Below are 25,494 nucleotides of genomic sequence, written 5' to 3'. Positions count from 1 at the left end.
TTGAGATATGATTTTTTTTGATATTTTTTTGATTATTTTGAAAATATATAATATAATAATATTATAAATTATAATAAATATTAGGTTTAAATAATCAAAATTTTGTTGCACTAAGAAATAAATTTTAAAAATGATCGGCATCATTAATATTTATTATATATTAAGTAATAAATTTTAGTGATGGTTAGTACATTAATACAATATTGATGGGTGGACAAATAGTAATTTTCATCATTAATATGGCAACATTATGCACATTTTTTTCATTCTTAAAATTAAATATAATAATATAATAAATTTTAATAAATAAAAAATTTTAATAAATAAATTTTTATTACATATTAAATAAAATTTTTAATTATAGCCAAGTAATACGACTAGTATCATTAAAATCTTCTGCATACTAAATAATCAATTATAGTGATGGTCCATATATTAATATCAGCATTGATATAATTTTACATAAATGATTGGACATAAATTCTGTCATCAATACCGACGTTCTTAATATCAATCAATAATTATTTTAATAATATAATTATATAGTAAAAAATAATAAATTAAAGAATATTATATATTATTTAAAAAAATTTAATCATACTCAGGTATATTAATATCAATATTATTAATATATATTATATATTAAATAATAAACTTTAGTATATTAATATCAGTATTATTTATACGAGGTGCCTACATGGGAAAGGAAGAGCTCTGCACAAAATGTGCCCTTTTATATACATATATAATAGATATAGTCATATCCATGGGACCAAAGCATTTATGCTGTTAGTGAATTGGGATAGCCTCTCTTTGCATTTAGATGAAAAGGGGTAAAAATAAAAAATAAAAAATAAGAAAAAAAAAAGCGTCCCCAAAGATTTCAATTATGACTGAGAAACATCTTAGAAAGATTCTGACGTACAAATTAAGAGATGCATGGGAAAAGGTCGGATTGCCGCGTGAAAAATATTTGCTATATTGAGAAAATGTAGCACGATTGGACATGAAGGTCACAAACGTCACATGGTCGGTGACAGAAGTTGTCAAATTCCAAGTAGTTAAGATGCTTTAATGATGGGCGACTTTAAAAAGGCTGGCCGTGAAAGTTCTGGCAAAGAGGTTACCACGCTCTAACGAGGAAGACTATCATCACCTAGTCATTTGCTTCCGAATGTATAGCTACGATGGGAGTATATACTCTTTGCAACGGTGGTATTATATCAAAATTATAATAAATTAATTAAAAATTAAAAATTAATAAAATAATATAAAATATTATCATAAAAATTGATAAAATATATGATAATTGATGAAATATAAATATTTTAATTAAATTATGATAAATTTAATATGATATCACCGTTGCAATGAAATTTTTTTCTATGATGATTGCAAGATTGATATTAGAGCAACCGTCTTCTAGATAACTTTGTCACGCTTTTTTTATTAAAAAAAAATTTTGGCCTCATTTAGGTATATGAAGACTTTCTATCTGCTTTGATTTGCAAATTGTTCTTTCTAGACAAAATCTATGACTAAAAAAATGTGATAGCAACTTCAATCATTTAAATGCAAAATAGTTTTCATATGGTGTTAGGCTACATTATGCCTACTTGGTTTTATTACATCCAAAAACGCTAATTTTTGATTTTACAGGATTATACTTCTTGTCAATTATATGCAAAATCTCAACATAGCTAGTTATGCTTTCTTTTTTTTCCCCTCTTTGCCGGCCTATATAAGAATTATATAATTTTCTCAAGCAACTAATTCTTGATTTTTTTAGGGTTCATAAAATCAAGTTAGTTTTCGAAAAAATTACACACCTATATAAATCCTTACATGAAAACCCATGAACCAAAACCCTAAAATTGTTTAAGAATTAATAACAAAGACTAAATTGGTACCATATTGCCTAATTGCAAAAGTAAACCCCACAATGTGGGTTCTCTTTTTACAAGCAAGCTAGGAGAAGGGAGAAAAAGGAAGGAAAAAAAGAGAGAAAAAAAAAAGGCTTAACTACCACTGTCTACACTTGCAAGTCAACAAATCCTCTTCTCAATTGTCCTGATACCTAATCTAATGAAAACAGGTTATCTAAGAATGACATGGATCAGAAGAAATTAGTTACTAATGCATGGACTCTTTTACACCACAATGGGATCAACCATTCATTTTACCATCCGCAAGCATCCAACATTGAATATGGCATGGATATATGAAGTTCTCATGCGTGTCCCTTTAGAACTTTAATTTTGTGATGCTAATCTGTGTTACATGTATTCTCCAGGACTGCTACAAACAAATCCCATTAATTAAGAGCCATAATATTGTGGAATACTCTTCAAGTAACGATATGATGTTTTCATCATCTAATCATGATTTCGGTCCATCATGGTGGACCAACATAGGGATCAAGCAAAATAAAAGGACTGTCTAAGTTATATAAAGGTTCCATTTTCAAAAGGCATGATTAATATGGACATTTTTCCTATACTCTTCAACTAAGATGAACATCAAAAGCAGATCTGGCTTCATTGTTGAATAATGAACAGGCTATATAGCCTTTAGATGCTTAGAGTTGCATAAAGTTATGGAGTTGGTGCAATGCACGGCATGACAATTATCTTATATACATGATATTAATATTTGCAAAACTGTTATTGACATAACAAAAATATAGAGCTGTTGCTGTAAACATCACTAAAAGGCAAAGATGCAAACTAGTCGAGATGAGCCTAGGGGCTAAATTACTTAGGCCTAGCTTTGAAAGCAAATGAGTTGCTGAAACTTGGCTACAACTCGAGCCGAACTCCACATAACCTACTCGAACTTGGCTCAACTAAACCTTAAAACAAGCTTTAGTCGAGCCAAACTGAAATTTTTACCATATCTGAACAATAGAGATGTTTTGCTTGGCTCAAGCCGGACTTGTTTTCCAACTCAATAGCGAGCTTAGCCCATATAAATTTTTAGCGAGTTGAGCCTGAGTTGCTCATGAGCAAACTTGGTTCATTTACACCTCTCCTAAAAGTTTGGCTAGGTATAATATAAAACGAAGTCTAGTTGGGCAACGCTGCAAGTGAGCTGGATTAGGTTGTAAGCCACAGTTTTAACTCAAGCTATTTTTAAGTGAAAGATTTGGACCCACATCCAACAAATAATTGCGAGCACAGAGCCTGCGTAAGAGGATATGACCATCTTATTTTAAAACTGAGCTCTATCACGTCTAATCAAGTTGCACTAGGGTAACACTGGCACGAAATGCCCTATTCCTTTATCCTATCCCACTGTTACCTGGCAATTACCCCCATTTCTTGGTGCGTTAAATGTCAACTTTGATGGATCAGTTAACTACTCAAGCCGATATTATAATCATAGAACAGTTGGGTCACCTAATCTACCCTGCCAGAAAGAGATTACCTCATCGTACAGTTTCATTTATTAAGTTGGCTCGAGTCCTGGATGGAGGTGGCATTTTTTGTGCGAAATGGAGGATTCATCTTTCTTCTTATAAGTCTACCATTCCGATCATATGTAATGATTGTTTTGAAAAATATACAAATAGATGAATGATAGAATTTGAATTATTTAGAGATCTATGCAAGATGTGATCCAATAGTTAATATTATGAAAAAAAAAAAAGATCAACTACTATTTTATACGAAAGATACAACCCGAACCCCTTGTTTGGAGGCTAATTTTATGACAATCATATCATGGATCAATTGATCTCCTTCACTCCTTATAATGCCACCCACTTTAAGCCTCTTTTAAGGGATATCTAGCAGTTTAAGAAATCAATTTGGGCATTCAAAGTTAATCATATCTTCAGTGAAAAAGCAATCAATAGCAGATTGGTTAGCTCCAGCTCCTCTTTAGTCCAATCTGGTAGTCCTCAGCTTGTTTGCAATTTAACAATTAATCTTTGGCTATCTACTGTTTTACTATTTCATCCTTATTGCTGTTTTAGACATATTATACATATTTTGTATGCAAACATTGCTGCTTTATAAATACGAGTGGTTGTTTTATAGAAACTTCTATTTTGTTTAATACATAGGTCAGAGACTAATAACAAAATATCAATTAAAACAAGCAACTGAGAAGTAAATTTTTAGATACTAGGTCCAGAATGTTGAATGATAGTTAAAAGTAGATCTAGAAAGTAATTTCATCAAATAGTATAAACTCACGACAATGTTTCTACCATTTTTATATCACATAATTAAGAATATATCAATCAAAACAAGCAACCAATAAGGAAATATTGGATCAGGTGGTCTAGATTGTTGAACAGTAGTCAGAAAGAAGAGTGTTGCGGCCAATCGCCTCATCGATCAATCGCCGGGGAACGTGCACTTGCAAAAACGAGAAGTCCGCACTGATCGGAGGTGGTTCCGGTGGGGACCCTCCGACGGTCAAGTCAGAGAGGTGACTGGGCAACAGTGAAATATAGACAGAGAGCTCGATCGAGAGAGGGAGAAGGGGAGAGGAGCGAGCCTGTATTTTTGGAGTCGAGAAGTGGGGGAGCGGACCGGATCCCTTGCACTGTTGCCTTCCCCGGTTTATATAGTGGAGCACGGCATGGCGCCGTCATTAATGGCGCAGACAAGTGAGGAATTGTCAACTCACTGTAGATTGTCAGAGTCGCCGTGAAAGTGTCATGTCGCCGTGGGGCTGTCAAATCACCAGGGTTGACAATGCCCTCGGCGGGATAATGCCCCTAGATAGCCGTGCCGCATGCTGCTGTCAGAACTGACAAGGTCTGGCGGCTGTACGGCGATTGGAGGAGTCGACCGACCCTAAGTCGGTGGTCAGCTGAGTGGCGTCGGGCCCCTCCGCTGGTCGGGGAGTCTTACATGAGTCGGCCATCAGACCTCTGGGTTCAGTCGGACGGAAAAGGTGCGTCCGACATATCCTCAGTCGGTCGTGAGCCGATAATTAGCCGGTGATGGCGTCCGTCAGTCGGTCGCTCCGACCGTCAATCGGTCGGTCGGGCCGTCGGTCGGTCGGTCGGGCCGTCAGTCGGTCGGTCCTTCCGGCAGTCGGTCGGTTCCTCCGGCCATCGGTCGGTCGGTCGGCGGGTATTCCCCAACAGTTGCCCCCCTCCACTCCTAAGTCGGATGGTGAGCTGGCCGATGCTCTTACTCGGGCAGCAATCCTGGGCGACTAGGAGTGGGGTTGTCGTATGCACAGATCCGACCGTACCGCCGGCTGATCCGATGTCAGACGTCTCATAAATGTCAAGCGATCTGGACGTCTAGTCGGTGTCAGACGTCACGTCAGCGTCAGGTGTCAGACGTCGCGTCTTGTCGTCGTCAGACGTTACGTCGGTGTCAGGAGATCGGGCGTCGGACGATACGGCGTCAGACGATCGGATATCCGACGCCGATCGTGGGAGTGTGGGGCGCTGTCAGGCATCCCGTCGGGAACGCGAATCGGTGCGGGCGCATAAATGCGGAACCACGCCCGCGCGTGCCGCGTGTCGAAGGTGGTTAGCCGGCGCCCTCTGCATTTAATATGGGCGGTGCGGCCGTCCCGGGACGGGGCGCGCCGAATCCTCAGCCACCCGGAGGCCGCCATGTGTCGCGCATCCGTGGAGCTTCGGTCGGCGCAGAGTCATCTTGGCTGTCGGACGGGCCTATATATATAGGACCTCTCGGACCCGAGACCCTACCATTGTCATTTTGCTGCCGAAACTCTGTCCGGGCAATTTCTCAATCGTCACGGGCAGAGCCTTCTTGCTTCCAGAGGAGTTTCTCCGGTTCGTGGTCCATCTTCCGTCTTCCTCACCTTCTTCCTCTTCTCTGTTTCTTTCCCATTCGGTTCCGGTACAATGGCCAGGAATCCGACTCAGGAAGCTCGATCGGGGAACCCGACCGACGACTCCCGATCGACTCCGAAAGATGAGGCTTCCTCGCTTTCGGGGCCGAATGTTGATCGGCTTCGGGAGCAATACTGCATCCTGGAGCAGTTTCAACTGTCCGCCCCAGGGGTCGGCGGTCGGGTTAACAGCCCTCCGTCTGGTCAGCTGACGCTGTATGTCGAGGACCTCCGCGCAGGTCTTCGGCTCCCGATTCTGGAGTTCGTCCGGAATCTTCTGAACTATTACGGACTCTGTCCGGCGCAACTAGCGCCGAACTCAGTCCGTCTCATAATCAGTTTTGCTTTGTTGTGTCAGCTTTTGTCGACCAACCTTCGCATTTCTCTCTTCCAGGCCTTCTTTGTGCTCCGACCCCACCCTAAAGCCTGAGGGTGGTGGCTCTTCAACCCCCGGAAGGGCCATTCCTTCATCACCGGTCTTCCATCGTCCATTCATGGGTGGAAAAACCAATTCTTCTTTGTTTCTTCTCCGTCTTCTTGGGGCTTTCCTTCTCACTGGGGCGTGCCCCGAACCGAAGCCAATGACAACAGTCGGGTGGAAGCGGACTACCGGGAGGACTTCCACCGACTAAAAGATATGTCGGTCCCGAAGCAGAGGGAGCTTGTTACCGAACAAGCTCTCTATGACGCCGGCTTAAGCTTGGTCCCCCGACTAGGTATCGTCCGATTTCTCGGTTTCCTTTTCATCCGACCCTTAGTCCGGTTCTTTAGTTAACACCTTTGTCGGTATTGCAGGGACACCTCCAAGAATGCGGCCGACAGACGCGGAGATTCGGCAATTCGCGACGAGGAAGAGGCTAGCATCGGGGGCCGGACCTTCGCGCCCCCCGAAGAAGCCTGCTCCAGCAGCGTCGATCGTTGAAGCGTCGGTGATCGATCAGTCGGAGCCCGTCATCGCGCTCGCGGCTCCGACGGCTCGTACGGAGGAGAGGCCGGCAGAGGAGGCGGCCGAAGGAGCGTCGGCGGCATCACCGGAGGTGGTGGAGCCGGATGTCGTTCGGGAAACCGAACATCATCCGGTAGGGTCCGTGGCCGCAGCGGGGGGTGCTGGTTCTACTTCGAGCATCCCCTCGCTGCCGGTTCCGTCGGTCGGGGCGATCGATCGAGGGAAAGCCCCGATGGACCCCGCGGACGAAACGAGGTCGGGGAGCCGATCTGTACCGCCCAGCGCACAGTTCCTCGAGGGTGCGTCGGCGTTGGCCGACCATAACCTGGCGAGAAGGTTGTGCCAGGGGATCCTTCTTCCGGCCGACGTGGAGTCGCTGAGATCTCGGCAGGTAACCGAGATGCTGTCCAAGTTCTACCCGACTATGGTCGAGGTAAGCTTCGCATCGCCTTCTCTTTTCCTTAGAAATTTTTCTCGTTATGTGATCCTGACGAAGCATTTGCAATCGATAGCTGATCTATACAATGTCGGAACTGGAGGCCGGGTACCGGAGGTTCGGTAACGTCCGGGCCGCTTATAAGGAGAGGTCGGCGGCGGCCAAAGTCGAGAAGGCGAAGTTGGTCGACCATCTTCAGCAATCGGCCGATCGAGAGGCCAAGTTAGTAGACGAGGTCTCCCGGCTTGGGTCCGAGCTTAGGTCGGCCAAGAAGGAGGCTAGACATAAGGGTCGGGCCGTGCGTCGTCTTCGGCACGAACGGGACGGCGCCACCGCCGAACTCCAAGGCGAGCGCGAGCAGCTTCGGGTGAGCCTAGAGAAGCTCGCCAAGGCCGAGGAGGAGCTTTCGATCGCCCAAGCCGACGCCGACATAGCAAAGGCGGAGGCGGAGTCGGCGAAGGAGTCGCTCGGCCGGGCGGAGGAAGAGGCAAGGTCGGTGAGGGAGTCGGCCGACCGAGCGGATGAAGACTTCCGGGTCTCCGACCAATATCGGGAGGAGATGCTCGAGTCGGGTTTCACCTCGTACCGGGTGGGGTACGAGGACGGTCGGGAGGCAGTCCGGGCCTTGTATCCGGAGCTTGACCTTAGCAGCATCGTCCCACCGGGGGCCGAGGAGGAAGCCACCGAGGAGATGGCCGACCAGCCGTCGGGAGGCGTAGTTGCTGCGGAGGAAGTCATCCCGGAGGAAGCGGCGCCGACTGCCAGTCCCCCGCCGACCGAAGGACCAGCTTCAGCCATCGACCCGGCTCCGCTCGTGGCCGACACACCAGTCATCCCCGATCTCCCATCGGTCGAGGAGATCGACTCAGATGGGTGATCGGGCCATACCGATTTTCCTTTGCTCTTTCTGTTTTTTGAAATACATGTAATCGGGCTTCGACCCGACTTTGTACTTTTTGAATGAAAATTTTGAATGAAAATTTCTTCTGTTTTCCCTTTGTCGCCTTCTTCCAAATGTATAGTTGAATGCCTTAGTGAGTCATTAACTTGTGTAAGTCGCTAACTCACATAAGTCGGTAGGACGTTCGGCAACTCGTGCCACTACGAAGGAAGGGTAAGTCCCGACTTTGGGTCGGCTTCTGATAGTCGAGCTCATCAGTCGGGCGCGTCTTGTTGAGTCGGGAGCCGACCGAACCTGGTAAAGGTTCGGTAGTCGGGCTTCCATAGACGCGTTCAGTCGAATGTCGTCCGACGCAGTGTCGGGGGAACGACAATAAGTCGGATCCCCATGTTCTTGCGTCAGGTATTGTTCTGCATCTTTCGACATACGGTAGCAAGCCGAATATCGTCCAGCCGGCCGTAGGTCGGTCGGCAAGTCGTGGATGCGACTAAGGTCGCGTTGTGCGATAGACGGTGGTAAGCCAAATATCCCTCGACCGGCCGTAGTCTGGTCGGAAGTCGTGACGTCAGTCGCGTAGGCTTTTCGCCTCTCTTTGGTCGGGGCCCGATCGGCTTGTCAGCCGATGGTTTGGCCCAAAAGTTCGACCGTAGAAGGAGTGTTAACTCCCGTCCGTAAGGGTGCATCGGTCCTTGTAAGGGTCCGACGTACCGTCGATCGTCGAAGGAGTGTCAACTCCCGTCAATAAGGGTTCATCGGTCCTTGTAAGGGTCCGATGCATCGTCGATCATCGATCGTCGAAGGAGTGTCAACTCCCGACCATGTAGATGAGTCGGTCCTCGCAAGAGTCCGATGGATCACCGGTGATAAGGCCGTTGGTTCCAGGAGGATACTAAGTCCTCCTTGGCATGTCGGGGCTTGACCTTGATGAGCACCGATCATTAGTCGAAGAGTTAAAACTCCGAACTTTCAAACTGAATTTGTATTCCGACTATCGAATTACAAAGTTCATTGGTAATACAGCTTCAAGTTGTCGGCGTTCCAAGTTCGAAGAATGGATTTCCCCTCAAGGGTCTCCAGTTGGTAGGCTCTCGGACCGTAGGTGTCTGCTACCTTGTAGGGTCCTTCCCAATTGGGGGCCAGCTTCCCTTGGTCCAAGGGCTTCGACACTTCTGCCTTCCTCAAGACCAAGTCGCCAGGCCTGAAAAGCTTCGGTCTGACCTTGGCGTTGTAATACCGAGCGACCCTCTGTCGGTACGAAGCCATGCGAATTTGGGCCTCGTCCCGTAGTTCGGGGAGGAGGTCTAGGTCGGCCCTCCGACTCTCGGAGTTGTCCGGCTCTTGATACCGCTTGACCCTTGAAGATGGCAGGCCAATCTCGAGCGGGATCATGGCTTCCGTTCCATAGGCCAAACTGAAAGGCGACTCCCCGGTCGGAACACGGGGGATCGTTCGGTAAGCCCACAGAACGGAGCCCAGCTCATCGACCCAGAGACCTTTGGCTTCGTTTAGTCGGGTCTTGAGTTTGTGGAGCAAGGTTCGGTTGGTCACCTCGACCTCGCCGTTGGACTGGGAGTGCCCGACCGAAGTCAGTCGGTGCCTGATGTGGAACCTGACACAGAAGTCTCTGAAGTCCTGGTTGTCGAATTGCCGTCCGTTGTCGGTAATGATGGTGTGCGGCAATCCGAACCTGAAGATGACGGATTTCTGGATAAAGTCCTCCATCTTCTGCTCGGTGATCTGCGCCAATGGTTCGGCCTCCACCCACTTGGTGAAGTAGTCGATGGCGACAATGATGAACTTCCTCTGGCCCGACGCTGGTGGAAAAGGATCGAGAATGTCGACCCCCCACTGGGCGAAGGGCCATGGAGCGACAATAGGGGCAATTTGGCTGGCCGGTTGGTGTTGAATATTGGTGTACTTTTGACATGACTCGCACCTCCGGACCAACTCGGTTGCATCCCTCTTCATGGTAGGCCAGCAATAACCTTGTCGCAGGACCTTGTAGGCCAGGGACTTGCCCCCCAAGTGATTCCCGCAAATTCCTTCGTGAACCTCTCGGAGAGCGTAGTCGGCGTCGGTCGGTCCCAAACACCTAAGCAGGGGAAGAGAGAACGACCTCTTGTAGAGTCGGCCGTCCATGATGACATATTGTGAGGCCGACCATCGGAGTCGCTTGGCCTCCGTGGGATCTTCGGGACTGATCCCGTCGGTCAGATACCGGACGATCGGATCCATCCAACTTGGTTCGGATGTCAGCTGCAGTACCTCGTCGACCCGATCGATGCTCGGGTGCTCGAGGTTCTCCACGAACGTCCGACCCAAGGAGTCGAAGGCCGAAGTCGCCAGTCTGGAGAGTGCGTCGGCACGGGCGTTCTCCGACCTTGGGATGTGGGAAATTTTGAAATACTTGAGGCGTACCACGAGGTCCTTCACTTTCTGAAGGTACTTGACCATGGTCGGATCTCGCGCCTCGAATTCGCCCTTGACCTGCCCTACGATCAGCTGAGAGTCGGAGAATGCCCAGAGGCTGTCGACGCCCAGCTCCCTTGCCATCCTCAAGCCGGCGAGGAGTGCCTCGTATTCGGCTTGGTTGTTGGAGGCCTTGAAGTCGAACCGGAGGGCGTACTCGGTGACCACCCCATCCGAATTCGTGAGCAGGAGCCCGGCCCCGCTTCCCTGAGCGTTTGAGGCTCCGTCGATGTGGAGTACCCAGGTGGAGATCGGGTCTGGCTCAGAGACCGCATCCCATCCTGGGTCTTCAGCTCCCGACCCTTGGTCGGTTGTCGGGCATTCGGCGATGAAGTCGGCCAAGACCTGAGCTTTCAGGGCAGGCCTTGGTCGGTACTGAATGTCGAACTCGCTGAGCTTCATCGCCCACTTCGCGAGTCGTCCAGATGTGTCGGGTCGGCGCAGTATCGCCCTCAGGGGCTGGTTGGTGAGCACCACTATGGCGTGGGCCTGGAAGTATGGACGGAGTCGTTACGCGGAGACGGTCAGGGCAAAAATCATCTTTTCCATCTCCGAGTATCTGGCCTCTGCGCCGTGGAGCACCTTGCTGGTGTAGTAGATAGGCTGATGGGTTCGGCACTCGTTTTCTCAGACGAGCACCGAACTGATCGCCTCAGAAGATGTGGCCAAGTAGAGATACAGGGTTTCCCCGACCTGCGGCTTTACGAGCAGCGGTGGGGAAGCCAAGTACCTCTTCAGGTCTTCGAAGGCCTGTTGGCACTCATCCGATCAAGAAAACCCATTTGCGTGACGCAAAGTTTTGAAAAATGAGAGGCACCTTTCAGCTGATCGAGAAATGAATCGGCTAAGAGCGATAATTTTTCCGTTCAGCTGTTGGACCTCCTTCTTGGTGTTCGGATGACGCATGTCGAGGATTGCCTTTATCTTCTCAGGGTTAGCCTCAATCCCTCTCTGAGAAACGAGGAATCTGAGGAACTTCCCTGAGGTCACCCCAAAAGCACACTTGGTCGGGTTGAGCTTCATTCGGTGTCATCGAAGGGTGTGGAAGGTCTCCTCGAGATCCTGAACATGGTCCGGGATCTGCGTGCTTTTCACCAGCATGTCGTCCACATACACCTCCATGTTGCGGCCGATCTGGTCTTTGAAGACCTTATTGACGAGTCGCTGGTAGGTGGCGCTGGCGTTCTTCAGTCCAAAGGGCATCATCCGATAACAGTAGAGGCCCTTGGGAGTCACGAACGCGGTGTGCTCCTCGTCTTCAGGCGCCATCCGGATCTGGTTGTACCCGGTGAAGGCGTCCATGAAGCTGAGCAGTCAAAATTCGGACGTCGCATCCACCAGCTGGTCGATCTTGGGAAGCGAGAAGCTATCTTTTGGGCAGGCTCGGTTGAGGTCGGTGTAGTCGATGCAGATCCTCCACTTCCCGTTGGCTTTTTTGACCATGACAACATTGGCGAGCCAATCGGGATACGTGGATTCTCGGATGAAGCCTGCTTCGAGTAGCTTGTCCACTTCTTCGTCGATGGCCCTCTGCCTTTCTGGAGCGAAGGACCTTTTCTTCTGCCTCACCGACCTCATCGTCGGGTCGATGTTGAGTCGGTGGGTTATTGTTTCTGGGGGGATGCCCAATATATCTATTGCCGACCAAGCAAATATGTCGGCATTGGCTGTCAGCAGCTCCGTCAGTCGGCGTAGTTCGGTGTCGGACAGTTGGGACCCGACCCAAACTTTCCTATCGGGATTTTCTCCTATCGGGATCGCCTCGAGCTGCTCGGCCGGCGAACCTCGTTCTTTCTCCTCCCGTTGGTCCAGCTTGTCGATTGTTAGAGAACCCCTCGACTCGTCGCTTTGAGCGGAGATTTGGAAGCATCGTCGGGCGAGCTGTTGATCTCCGCGCATCTCCCCGATTCCATTTTTTGTCGGAAACCGAACAAGGAGATGGTACGTCGAAACGATTGCCCTGAGGGCGTTCAATCTGGGTCGTCCGAGTATGGCGTTGTAGGCCGAAGGAACTTGGACGACCGCGAAAGTTAAGTGGACCGTGCTTTGCCGTGGTTCGGTGCCGGCCATCACGGGCAGGGTAATTTCTCCCTCTGTCGTGACAGCGTCTCCGGCAAAGCCGATCAGGGGCACGGAGACCCTCTTAAGTCGGTCGATTGACAGTTGCATCCGGGAGAAGGTCGAGTAAAACAAAACATTCGTTGAACTTCCATTATCAACAAAAATTCGTTTTACATCAAAATTTGCTATTGTCGCTGACACAACAACAGCATCGTCGTGGGGAGTTTGGATGCCCCGAAAGTCGTCCTCTGTGAAGGTGATTACGCCGTTCGGGCGCGGCCTTTTCGTCGGCTCCCCTCCCGCAGACGTCCCCGGGTCCAGCCGCTTGGAGATCATGTTGATGACTCCGGCCGTCGGCTGATTGTTCGCCGCTTCTTCAGTCGGCTGGGGTCGTCGATCGGCAGCTGGTTGGGTCGGCGGACCCTTCCAGAATTTGTCGAGATACCCCCGACGGATGAGAGCTTCGATCTCATCCTTCAGCTGGATGCACTGCTCGGTGTCGTAGCCGTGGCTTCGGTGGAATCGGCAGTACTTCCGACGGTCGAGGCCCTTTGCCTTCAGAGGCGGAGGCCGTCGCAGGTATTCTTCCCCCTCGATCTCCATCAGGATCTGCGCACGAGGAGCGGAGAGAGGAGTGTAGGAGTCATACCTGGGGCGTGCCGGCCTCGGAGTCTGTTGCCGGGGTGACTTTTGGATTCGTCGGGGTGGCGAGACCCGACTATCGGTCGGGGGCCTGCTAGGTTCGGCGGGCTCCCGACCTTTCCTCCGCTTCTCTTTCGAGCCTCTGGGCTCGACCAAGCGTCGGTCGGACGCTCCTTCGTCCGCGCGCATATACTTGTATGCGCGCTCCAGCAGCTCGACGTATGTCCGGGGGAGGGTCTTGTCCAGAGAGTAGGTGAATCGGGACGCCCTCAGGCCCCGCTTCATGGCTGAGACAGCCATGTCCTCGTTGAGGTCCCGGATCTCAATCGTGGCCGTGTTGAATCGTGCCACAAAGTGTCGGAGCGTCTCATTTTTCCCCTGCTTGAGGGAGAAAAGGCTGTCCGACGTTCGCGGCGGCTTTCGGCTGGTGCTGAAATGGGCCACGAACGAGTGCTCGAGCTGCCCGAAGGAGTGGATACTTCCCGATCGGAGGTCGGAGTACCAGGCCCTGGCAGCCTTGCGGAGCGTAGCGGGGAAGCCGATACAAAAAAGAGCGTCGGTTGCCCCTTGAATCATTATGAGAGCTTTATAGCCCTCGAGGTGGTCGACTAGGTCAGTGGAGCCGTCGTATGGCTCCACGTGCGGCATTTTGAACCGACTGAGAATCGGCTCATCGAGGACCAGTCGGAAGAGAGGTTGGGCGGTCTGGAAGTCGACGTCGTTCGAAGACTTCTAGCCGTCCATCTGCAACTGGGCGAGTCGGCGATCGATTTCCTCGAACCGGCACTCGTAGTCGTCCGCTTGTCGATGCTGGGAGACCCCGGGAGTGGAGTCTCCGGAAGATTCCGAGAGGGAGGCCGACGGCGTGCGCGGTCGTTTCTCCTTCCTTGCCCGTTCCAGCGGGGGAAGGGAGGGCTGCTGGGACCGTCGGTCATCACACCAGGGCCACTCCTCCTCTTCTCCGTGGGAGCGCTGTTGAGGGCGCTCGTGCGGAGGCGACGGGGATCGGTGCGGTCGTCGGCGGCTGCTCCTGGATGGCATCGGACGGGCCGCCGGTTGTTGCTGGAGGCTCTTGACTGCATCCGTCAGTACGGTCATCTGCCGTACGATGGCCGCGATCTGCGCCTCCGTGGTCACCGCGGGGTGTGGAGAGTTGGGCTCCGCCGCCGGTGGTGGCGGGGAGGCCTCTTCCCGGCGGGAAGAGCGCCTTGCCGATCCAGTGATTCTCGATCGTTGAGCTCTTGTCTTTGTCATGCTGTCCCCTACCTGGCGCGTCAATCTGTTGCGGCCAATCGCCTCGTCGATCGATCGCCGGGGAACGTGCACCTGCAAAAACGAGAAGTCCGCACTGTCCGGAGGCGGCTCCGGCGGGGACCCTCCGACGGTCAAGTCAGAGAGGTGACTGGGCAACAGTGAAATGTAGACAGAGAGCTCGATCGAGAGAGGGAGAGGGGGAGAGGAGCGAGCCTGTGTTTTTGGAGTCGAGAAGTGGGGGAGCGGACCGGATCCCTTGCACTGTTGCCTTCTCCGGTTTATATAGTGGAGCACGGCATGGCGCCGTCATTAATGGCGCAGACAAGTGAGGAATTGTCAACTCACTGTAGATTGTCAGAGTCGCCGTGAAAGTGTCATGTCGCCGTGGGGCTGTCAAATCACCAGGGTTGACAATGCCCTCGGCGGGACAATGCCCCTAGATAGCCGTGCCGCATGCTGCTGTCAGAACTGACAAGGTCTGACGGCTGTACGGCGATTGGAGGAGTCGACCGACCCTAAGTCGGTGGCCAGCTGAGTGGCGTCGGGCCCCTCCGCTGGTCGGGGAGTCTTACATGAGTCGGCCATCAGACCTCCGGGTTCAGTCGGACGGAAAAGGTGCGTCCGACATATCCTCAGTCGGTCGTAAGCCGATAATTAGCCGGTGATGGCGTCCGTCAGTCGATCGCTCCGACCGCCAATCGGTCGGTCCGGCCATCGGTCGGTCGGTCGGGCCGTCAGTCGGTCGGTCCTTCCGGCAGTCGGTCGGTTCCTCTGGCTATCGGTCGGCCGGTCGGCGGGTATTCCCCAACAAAGAGCTACAAAGTAATTTCATCAAATAATATCGACATAAGTTAATCCTTCTAGCATTTTTATAACCCATATTTAAGAGTAAACAACTTTTTTAATCCTTCACTTGACCTAGGAACTCAATCTTATCCAGCAGCTGTGGACAAAAGTGCAAAATATTGTTCGCCTGCATAAAGGAAGATGAGGTAAAAGGGAGGAGAAAAAAAAAAAAACAACAACAGAGAAAGCAAGAAAAACAGGAGTATAGAATAGCCCACATTTCCCCTAACCTTCCTTTCTCCCCCCCCCCCCCCCCTTCAAAAGAGAAGTAGGCATCACTGAGAAGAGTGTAGGAGGAGAGGAGAAGGGGTGGTAGTCCTGGGGATGGAATCGGAGATCCTGGGGAAAATTCCCTGACCCGGGGCCAGGATGTTGAGCGGGTCGAACCGGGCCTTCCGGGCCGCGAACCGCTCCCACCCCCGGCCGAAGTGCTCCCGCCACTGCCTCGCCGTCTGGTGGTGGGGCAGGTACTGCTTGGCGCCAACTTGGCCGCCGACGGCCTCCTCTGCAATGCGGCGGTGGCGGCGGAGGAGATCGTGGAGGCACGCCGGCGGGCAGCTGCTGGGGGTGGTGGAGCGCAGCACACCCACGATGTAGACGACGTCGTCATCTTCGCCGCCGACGGTGGAGGCGGCTGGCACCTCCGGCAAGACGGCCGACGTGTTCGTGCTCCACCTGGCCAACGGAAAACGGGGGAGGAAAAGAGTGAGTTATGTTTCCATTTGGCGAACCTGGACTCGGTTGGGCGACTGGACCCGAGTTAGCCATGGTGAGTTGTATTCTTGGCGAGTCCGGTTCTCGGAGGTCGGGTTTGAATTGGAGGTGGGTGTAGCTGACCGGCTTGTGGATGGATCGGTGTACCCAGAGTGGAGCTAAGGGTACCATATGGGGTCAAATAGTGCCTCTCTTGACATGCTAGTGCAATTGTGTATACTTGGGACTGATGGAACACTGGAGGCAGAACTAGGATGTTTATAGGTCGAACTTGATTAGGCTTGGGTTGCCAGATTTGATCGGAATGCAACACAACCTGGATGACAAATGGGATTTTTTTCATCCATTCTTGTAATGGGTTTATTCTCATGATTTGAGCTAATTCGAACTTCTTGTAATGACTCCAACTTGAAAAAGATCTAGAAAAAATCTTGCCCGACAGCCATAACCTAGCATAACTCTGATTTGGGTAAGATTTTTCATGCGAAAGAATGATCCATCTTCTTTTGCAATATCAACCATTAAATCATATCTTGCACAAATATCAAAGCATTTCAACTATTTTCTTCCATCTACGCTATAAATCTCAAAGTAGCTGCTGCACGACTCAATAGTTGACGCGGCTAAAGAAAATATACTTAAAAATTTAAATCCAAACCCGGCAACCTATGCAGCTCGTTTCAATTTAAACTCTAGCCTTGGCATTTGAGTCAAGTCAAAGCTGACTTGTGTGTGATACACTTAAAAATTTAGTTCAAAACATTTGATTGGATCTTTTAAAAAAAAAAAATCTGAGATGCAAATCCCCTGTTATGCACTGCATGAGGCGACGTGCAGCCATCCATCGTATAATAGACGATGGTGTGCATGAGGTACCACACTATGTGGTGCATCGCGGGTGTTGCAAAGAGCCGTGCTCAAAAATGTTACACCCAAATCCAGGGCCAGGTCCGGTTTAACTTTTGCTACCCTAGATCGAAGTTCTTCAACATGAGCATTGAATTAATAACCGCACACAAGTCGGCCAATGGATTTGGTTCACCAGTACAATTCACGGGCCTGGTCTAGGTCTGGTTGCAAACTTTAAAGCAGCAGAGAGAGGCTGGTGGCGTCAAGCAGAGACCAGGGGACGTACAAAAATAGTCCCTGACGCCAGCCCTGCGAGGTCTCTGCTGCTTGGGTTGCAGAAGATCCACAATGCCTAAAACAGCATCTATGCTTTACCATGGCGGGTATAAATGCAAAAAGCTGGCCCATCTTTTACACCGCAGGGCACACCACAAAGGTGGAATTTGGACAGAAAAAGCCAAGAACCACCGCAGGTTCTCCCACGAAGAAAAGAAAGTGAATCAAACACACAAGAAAACAAAAGGGATGGCTTTATAGAATATCAGCTGAAAAGGAAAAAAAAATCCATTTAAAGTTGTACAAGTGCCAACAAAGGCAACCCAATGGAAGGTCTTTTCTTTTAGAGGGAGGTAAGGTCATCCCACTTGTAAAGTCGAAGACTTGAAGGTGTAATAGAAAATAAGTAACAGAAGAAAGATCTGAAGTAGAGGAAAATATGACAAGGGAGAAATTTGCTTACTTTTCTCTGAGGAGTGGGTATATGAGTATAGGGCCCTCAAAGTCCTCTGGTGAGATGTGCTCCATGAGCAAGTCTCTGAACTCCTTGATCCCTGACTTGGGCACAAGCATGTTAAGCCATGGGTGGGGAACATCCCACACCCCTCTTCTTCTCAGTTCCATTTCCTCCATCCGTACCCTGTTGAGGAAATCAAAGTAGGACACCTCGACGCTGTAGATACGTGAAGGCATGTAGCTCATCTGCTTTAAGATCTCCTCCACAACCTTTAGAGACAGCACAAAAGAAACAACATAAGTTTAATATCCATGAACTCTGTCCATTGCTTTAGAGGCATAGGACTCCTAATAGGGATTAAATTACTTGCTCTATGAAAGAATCCTTGGCTTGGTAGACATGTACTGCAAACTCGATGCAGTAGTAGACCTTTGAGCTGCCCTTTTGTAAGTGAGGGATGGAGTCCATGTAGGAAGGAAAAGCAGTGGAGGAGCCATGAAGGGACTTCTCATTGAGTACTATGAACCCTTCAACATAGTCTACCTTATCTGGCATTGAAATCAGGAGCTCCTGGTCCTTGGTGAAGATGTCAAAGTCTTCATAGAAGACCCTATGCCATCTTACCTGGATAAAGTCATAAATGGCCTAAAAAGGATTAAAATCGAGACTAATCACAAGTTGGCAGGTTAATGTTAAATAGAGAGACTCCATTAGGGTGGAGTGAGCACCTTATGAGGAGCATCTTGAAGAAAAATCCTTGCACTTGTTATAATGCCAAACTGGCCCAACCCACCCAAAACTGCATAGAAAAGTTCTGAACTCCTTGTAGGTGAGCATGTGACAAGCTCTCCCTTTCCTATTATTGTTAGGAAGGAAAAAAACAAAACATAAATTCCATTTATATGTAAACATGAAAGAAGGGAAAACTTTTTACCACCTGTGATCACATCAAGTTGAAGGACATTACTGATCTGGGGACCATATTTGAATGCTTGCCCACTGATGCCACCATTGGAAAGAGTTCCACCAATGCTGAGATAGAGGTAATCAGTCCAAGACCTTGGAGCTAGTCCCACCTTTAAGCTCTCCTCTAGGAGCTCCACCCAAAGAACCCCACCACTAACATCAGCATAGGAAAAGCCAGCGTCACCATCCCTTCTCCTGTGGATTTCTATGGTGGGGGGAAGGGAGTCCATCATAATGACAATGCCATCAAGGGCTTGGGCCTGGCCATAGATGGAATGGCCAGCTCCTCTTGCAGCAACCCTGACCTGGCTAAAGGAAGAGGCAGAGAGGAAGCTGAGGAGGAGTGAGATGTCCCTGGGAGAGTCGGGCCTTAGAATCCCGCAAGGGGAGTGGAAAAGGATCCTTCCAAAGTCTAATGATGCTGTGTTGGTGGTCTGGGCGATGTTCAAGGGGCCAAAGTCCATTGGGCTTTGGATGAACTTACATGAGGAACAGAGCACCACCAGGACAAGCAGGGTATTGACTCTGGTGCAAAACATTGCAAACTCCATGGGGTGGAGTTACTCACGAATCCAATTTGTTGCTTTGATCAATCAGCCTGGGGTGCACTAATGAGAAATTAGTAGAAAAATTTTGAAACTTGTATCAGTTGTCCTTGGAAGGGTAGTGAGAAGTTAACATTTAAGAACTATAAACCATGAATTTTTTTGTGTTTTTTATTGTTTATTTCAATGTAAGTAATAAGATTATACTAAATCTACTAGAGGCAAAACGCATGCTTGAAAAAGAGTCAACTCAGAAAAAGAGATCCTAAACAAGCGAGGAAACCAATTAGAGGAAGTAAGAAACTTGATGGATACGGAAGAACTAAGATAGAAGGTGAGTTTTGGAGAGTTCTATGAGGATGAGGTAAGTAGAAATGCCAAAAACTCAGAAGGAGAAGCCATCACACACCAAAGAGAGCACATGCGATCCTTTCACTTCATTCAGAGCATTCTCCCTTCCAACGTACTCTCACTTGTTTCAAAAGAATCCAATACCTTCTCTCACTACAATCAACGAAGAGATGGAGATGGAACAGAGCACCAAAATAAAAGAAGAGGAAGAAGGATAATAATAGAAATCCTCTAACAAAATATGGGCAAGGGAATAGAGCTCACTGGACTCTTTACCAAGGGCTGCTTGCATTTATAGACAGGCCACAGAATAAAACATCCCCAGGTCCTGGCTTCAAATCTATTGGGAGCCCAAATCTATACTTGGAGGGATACATGTGAGACCCACCTTGGCATCATCTGAGCTTCCCCTGCTCTTGTGACACTTAACCTTTTTATGGGGATCTTCTCTCTGGCTTGGATCAATATTTGGCAATTGTTGGGACAGAGGTTGGGTAATTATGGGTAATTATGGGAAAAGATCTTACTGCTAAGATCCCCTAGGCCTTCCTTCTGATCTCTTACTCTTGTTCTCATCCATATCACATGCACCATTCTACTTTTGGAAGCTGGCTACCACTACCATCCATCCAGAGCTTTTTGTCAGCTCTCTCATTATGGAAACAGTGCTTAACTCACCTGTTAGGTCATCGCCAAATAATATTAGAAGATAATTTAAGTTACCTTTAAGATAGATTATTTTTATTAAATTATCAATAATATTGATTATTATATTTGACATACGAAGATAATATTATAGTAAAATTATTAGAAATCTTGATTGGTACGACAATTAGATTATCAATAATGTGAAACAAATTTTCAAAATATCTCCATAAATTTTTATGAAATTTTGAATTATTAAAAAAATTAATTTTATTTTTTTAATTTAAATTAAAATTTTTAAAATAAATTTGACAAGAGGAAAAAATTCTCGATATGAGCTCGATCGTCTTGGCCTCTAATGCCGAGGCCTGCCGTCCAATGAGCACTAGATCGACGGCATTCCTATTTTCGATAGAAACTATCCGTCGAATAAGTACCCATCTAGCCATTACTTCACCAACTCCGAAATCAATCCCAAATCCGGCAACCTTATGACAGTGCCGCTGACTCTGCTAGCATCCGAACAATCCTCCATTGATACCTCTTTCCCCAAACTCTCGAACAACTTACCCCTCACTCCCCTCCCGAACTCCCCCACTGCCTCCTTGCCCTACCTATACCCTCTGCTGCTCATCGCCATTGGTGTCGCCGGCAAGCTAACAAAATCCACTTTGAACACCTCAACACCTCTCGGCAAATCAAACCCACCATCACTCTCCATCCCAGCCCCCGAAGAATATGACACCGACCTCATCTTGCTCAACTGCAGCTTCCTCATCTCCACTAGGACCTTATTCACCACCTCCATCTCCATCGATGATACCAGTGGCGACTTCGACGTTGGCGACATCGAGATCGATATCAGAGTCGACCTCGACAAGGTGATCAAATTCTTGGACCACCGAGCTGGCACTCCATCATATGACATGGCGACCTGTAGCGGCGACTAGAGGCTTTGAGGGAGGAAGCAAAGATGGGCAGGGGTGTGTGCGAAGAAGCAGACACGGTGGCGGCAGGCGGTGCCGTCTTGCATGGCTGAGTCCGATAACGCATCGAGTGGAGCTAGCTCTGAAGACCTTGTGGGCAAGGTCGCAGGCGTCAACGTGCTCGCAGCGGTTGGTCTTCTGAAACTCGAGACGGCGGCCGGATCATCGGATGAGGGAGTGATAGTGATGGAGGTGAGGGAGGAGAGGTTGATGCCGGGGTAGAAGTGGGGGCCATAGCCGGAGATGATGGGGGCATGGGCGGAGGGGAGGCAATCGAAGGCGGCAAGGATATGAGGGAGTTCGAAGAAGAAGGGGAGGGTGAGAGCTGTCGGGGGAGGGAGTGGAGGGGTGTGTTTTATGTATATTTTTGAGGGATAATTTAATCTAAATTTTTTTTTGCAATATTGCCTAACAAGTAGTAATTTGAATAGCCACCTCTCTCAAAGGCGATCTGGATTGCCTCCTAAAAGGCAATCTGGATTGTCATGTAAAAAGCATACCAAACACAATAATCCGGTGGGTCTATTTTAAATTACTGGCAATCTGGATAGATTGCCAACTACCAAATACAATCTTAAGTTGAAAGGTTTGGATTTCCTCCAAACTTGGAGATAATAAAAACTAAAGAACCAAGTTTTTTACATTATACTGTGATTATGTTAATAGAGTCTCAAATTTTGTACATTGAATAGTATTTTTTTTTTTTTTGATAAAATGAAACACTCATGCAAAACATGTGTGAATACGGTCAAAAAAATCAGAAAGAAGAATATCTTGAATTGTCTGTGGCACCTCAATCATCTCCGTCCATATAGCTCCTTCGAAGTGCTCAATCACAAAGAAGATCAATCAACTGTACTATTAGCCTCATGGTAAATAGTGCCTTTCAGCTTACACCATACTTACCTACAGCATAGCATGATGGAATAATACATTTTTACCTAAGACTCTACTTCTAAGATTAATGTCAGATCGGAAATGAGCTGAAAAAGGCCTTGAAGGCATTTGATATTGAAATTTATGCATTGAATCCTCTGCAATATGGCCAAAATGAAATTGATTATATAAAGAACAGATAAGAGTTTAAGGTAATAAATATGTTAATATTATGTCACTGGAGCGACAGCATATTTGATGATAATGGGTTTCTAGGTAGGATGGTCCAATGGATGTAGGGTAGCTCCTTGGCGTCATTGTGGAGTCAATTTAGGTGTGCGAATCGGTTCCACTCGCATCCGATACACATGAATTTGTGGATTTGTTAATCCAGGCACTGGGGACCTAGTCCACAAGTAATCTATAATAGAATCCAGAATGGAATGGGTAGCTTCATCATTCCCACAACGAAGTCCAACGTTAGTGACATAGTAGTCTAATCTAGTCATCAAACAATTCTAGAAGATCTCTTTATAATCTTCCCTCTCTCTTTTTTTTGTTTTGACAAAAAGGAGGCACAACCACCTAGATTTATTGAAAAGAAGCTAAACTTTACATTAAGAGGTTATGTAGGAGTTAACACAAGGATTTACTGGTATAGATTGAAGGAAGCTAAACCTAAGAAACTGTTGATCACAAACAGAGGTCTTTAGCTGCTGAAAGCAAGAGTAGGTGATAAGGATCAAGATGGGAAAACAAATCCATAGAGAATAAAGTAAGAAGTTAAAACCTCCACTTTGAAGGGCCAGGGGTGTACCTTTTGGAAGGATTCTCCTTCCTTCACAAAATCCACCATTGGATCATCCACCCCATAGATCTCAAAGCACTCGGAACTGCATCATGCATCCATCGGGATGGATCTCAAAGTGATTGGTGGATGATCCAACAGTGGATGCATACAAAAAGGAAGATAAAGTTTCTTTTGTGTGAAAGATACAGTCTTGACCCTACTTTGAGACAAATCTTGCTAGGCTTATTGATTGAGGCAATAGTCTCGAGCTCAGATTTTCTTCGAAGATAATTCTCTTAAGATTTCCTCTATCTTTGACGAAATTTTGTAAAGCAAGGAAGCTCTCTTTGTGAGCATAGTATTCCCCAATTATTAAAAAGTCTGAGATTATTCAATGTGCACAGTGGAGGCACTAGAGGAGATCTTGTTTGGGAAGCTCTTTGAGTTCCTCTCCTTTCAAAAGGCCCAAGAAATTGCCTCAATTAGCATAAATCTTCACGAAGAATTTTTAGATGATGAATGACATTTCTAATTTTGCTCCGAAGACAGTGCTTTGAATATAGACATATAGAAGTTTCATCAATCACATCTCAATAAGTATTTGCTTTGTGAATTCAATCATGCTTACTTCTGTATCACACTACTAGACACGTTTCCATTCATGAGTGAATGGAGTAGATTTAAGTGGCAATTTCAGCTAATCTTGTACCTATAATTTTGTTTATTTATTTATTTATTTTAATGACATCTCAATAAGTATTTGCTTTGCGAATTCAATCATGCATGTTTGCTTCCGTATCACACTACCAGACACGTTTCCATTCATGAGTGAATGGAGTAGATTTAAGTGGCAATGTCACCTAATCTTGCACCTATAATTTTATTTATTTGGTGTGTGTAGTTTAGAAGATTGCATGAATCATAGCCCCATCCCTTGCAGGCGAAAAAGTTGAAGGGGACAAAAAGGCAAAGTACAAAAAATATATCATGACACATAAACATGATGGTACGTTGATCTCCACTCGATCCATTTCCACCTACGTAACTTCCTTTGTGCTCTTCTGCTGTTTAGAAGACAAAGCCCCAATCTTTGTCATGGCTAAGGAAACCACCATCTGGATAAAAGATGCATTCCCTTCAGACAAATCCGTATCTTTTGGAACCATTAAAACGTGGGAGAACCGATCCCTTTGGTAGCACCTGGCACAAAAGGGTGCAGTGGTGGTCCTCCTCTAGATGCTTATAGTAAGGTGTCCCCTTAACCATTACATTATAAACCCTTCCAACACCTTGGTCTGTATTACTTTACTAGGCTGGTGAAGAGATTCCCGACACAATTTGCACCCATTCCAAAGCACCACAAATTAAGTGGACCCCATTGAAGATCTCTGTTGGCTGAAGACCACACATAATTATCAAGTTAACCGTCTAGTAGGCAATTAGGTAGCGGATTCCCTACTGTTTGAATTGAAGGATCACCTATTCACCTCACCGAGCCAATGTTGTGGGATTATCATGCTACATCCTATTCTGTGTCTTGTCTATGTTATGGACCCATTTGACAAGTAGGTTGGCTATCTTCTTTTCAGACGTAGTGCAACTTTTAGGTTCATGTGTCCTATGTTCATTGGAGGACAGCGTGAGACCTTATGACAAACTTTCGACACTTGTCATGAGATAATTCATCTAACATGATTTAGAAAATTCACTAGGAAAGGTAAGTGGCTATGGGCATTGCACCGTGCCATGATCTATAGGAGTCAATCCAACCACTTCAAATTTAGCATGATTTTGGACCCAACTGATACTTTAATCAAGCATGTACATGCTGGCTCACACGATTCAATCATAGAGACCGGCACAGATAGCTTGTAGCGAGATATTGGCCAGATCTTATGGCCCCACCTTGCATGTAGTTCATTAAAATTTATGAAGTACTGTGTAAACGGGAGAAGTTATGAGAGAGAGTAGAGATACTGTAGCGGCTTTATATGAATAATAGCAGTCTTGCAAGTACCCAACAGGCAGCTTTTATGTTTTTGTTTTTTTATTGGTGAGAAGGGTGCTGTGGAAAGGAAACACAAATAAAGGCCTGTTTGGTTGTTTCTGTGGGAATGCAATGGTACTTGTTGACTCCTCTAGCCCAGAGTCTTTTAAGAGGATGCTCGAGTCCTAGCTTGTATACCAACCACAGAGGTTGTTGGTCCACAAGAAGAAAAAAATTCTATAAAAATCTTTTTTTACCCTTCCTCAAGTTTGGGATTGTGGAACTGTTGGATGAATATGGAGCATACCTAAATAGGTTGCAAAATTTACAAATCTATTAGAAACCTCAGTCCAATTGTGTTAGATTTTCTAAACAGACCATCATTTTTTTTCTTTTTCTTTTTTTTTTCTTTTTTCTTTTTTTATTTTGGAGGGCTGGAATCAAGATACTTAAGTAAAAAAATATGGTGAGAAAAATAGAAAAATTATATCATACAAGACACACACCATATATGATCATATATGTCTGCTCATTTTTGCAGCGGTGCATCGAGATAAGCTCTTGATAAATGAAGTCTACAAAAAAGAGTGGTTGTGCTTGGTGGCTCATATAGTAAATGCAGTATACATAGGATATAAATTTTTTTCTCGAAATGAGGACAAATAAAC

At 47.2% G+C, this 25,494-nt stretch overlaps 1 protein-coding gene and 1 pseudogene across 1 annotated transcript; both read right to left on the bottom strand.

Moving 5' to 3' along the window:
- Positions 1–15,594: 15,594 nt before the first annotated feature.
- LOC105059208 (cytokinin dehydrogenase 3) lies at positions 15,595–19,800 on the bottom strand. Its single transcript, XM_073250076.1, has 5 exons — positions 18,618–19,800; positions 18,409–18,536; positions 18,047–18,304; positions 17,687–17,949; positions 15,595–16,059 (listed from the first exon to the last, which is right to left on the bottom strand). Exons 1-5 carry the CDS (start codon positions 19,195–19,197, stop codon positions 15,660–15,662), a joined length of 1,629 nt encoding a protein of 542 aa, XP_073106177.1. The 5' UTR covers positions 19,198–19,800; the 3' UTR covers positions 15,595–15,659.
- An 835-nt stretch (positions 19,801–20,635) lies between these two features.
- Positions 20,636–24,005, bottom strand: LOC105059207 (zinc finger CCCH domain-containing protein 20-like; annotated as a pseudogene).
- Between the last annotated feature and the right edge of the window lie 1,489 nt (positions 24,006–25,494).

This window comes from Elaeis guineensis, chromosome 16 (assembly GCF_000442705.2).
Source record: "Elaeis guineensis isolate ETL-2024a chromosome 16, EG11, whole genome shotgun sequence".
Classification (NCBI taxonomy): Eukaryota; Viridiplantae; Streptophyta; class Magnoliopsida; order Arecales; family Arecaceae; genus Elaeis; species Elaeis guineensis.
Note: the sequence above shows the minus strand (reverse complement) of the source record. Positions and strands in the feature narration are given on the sequence as shown.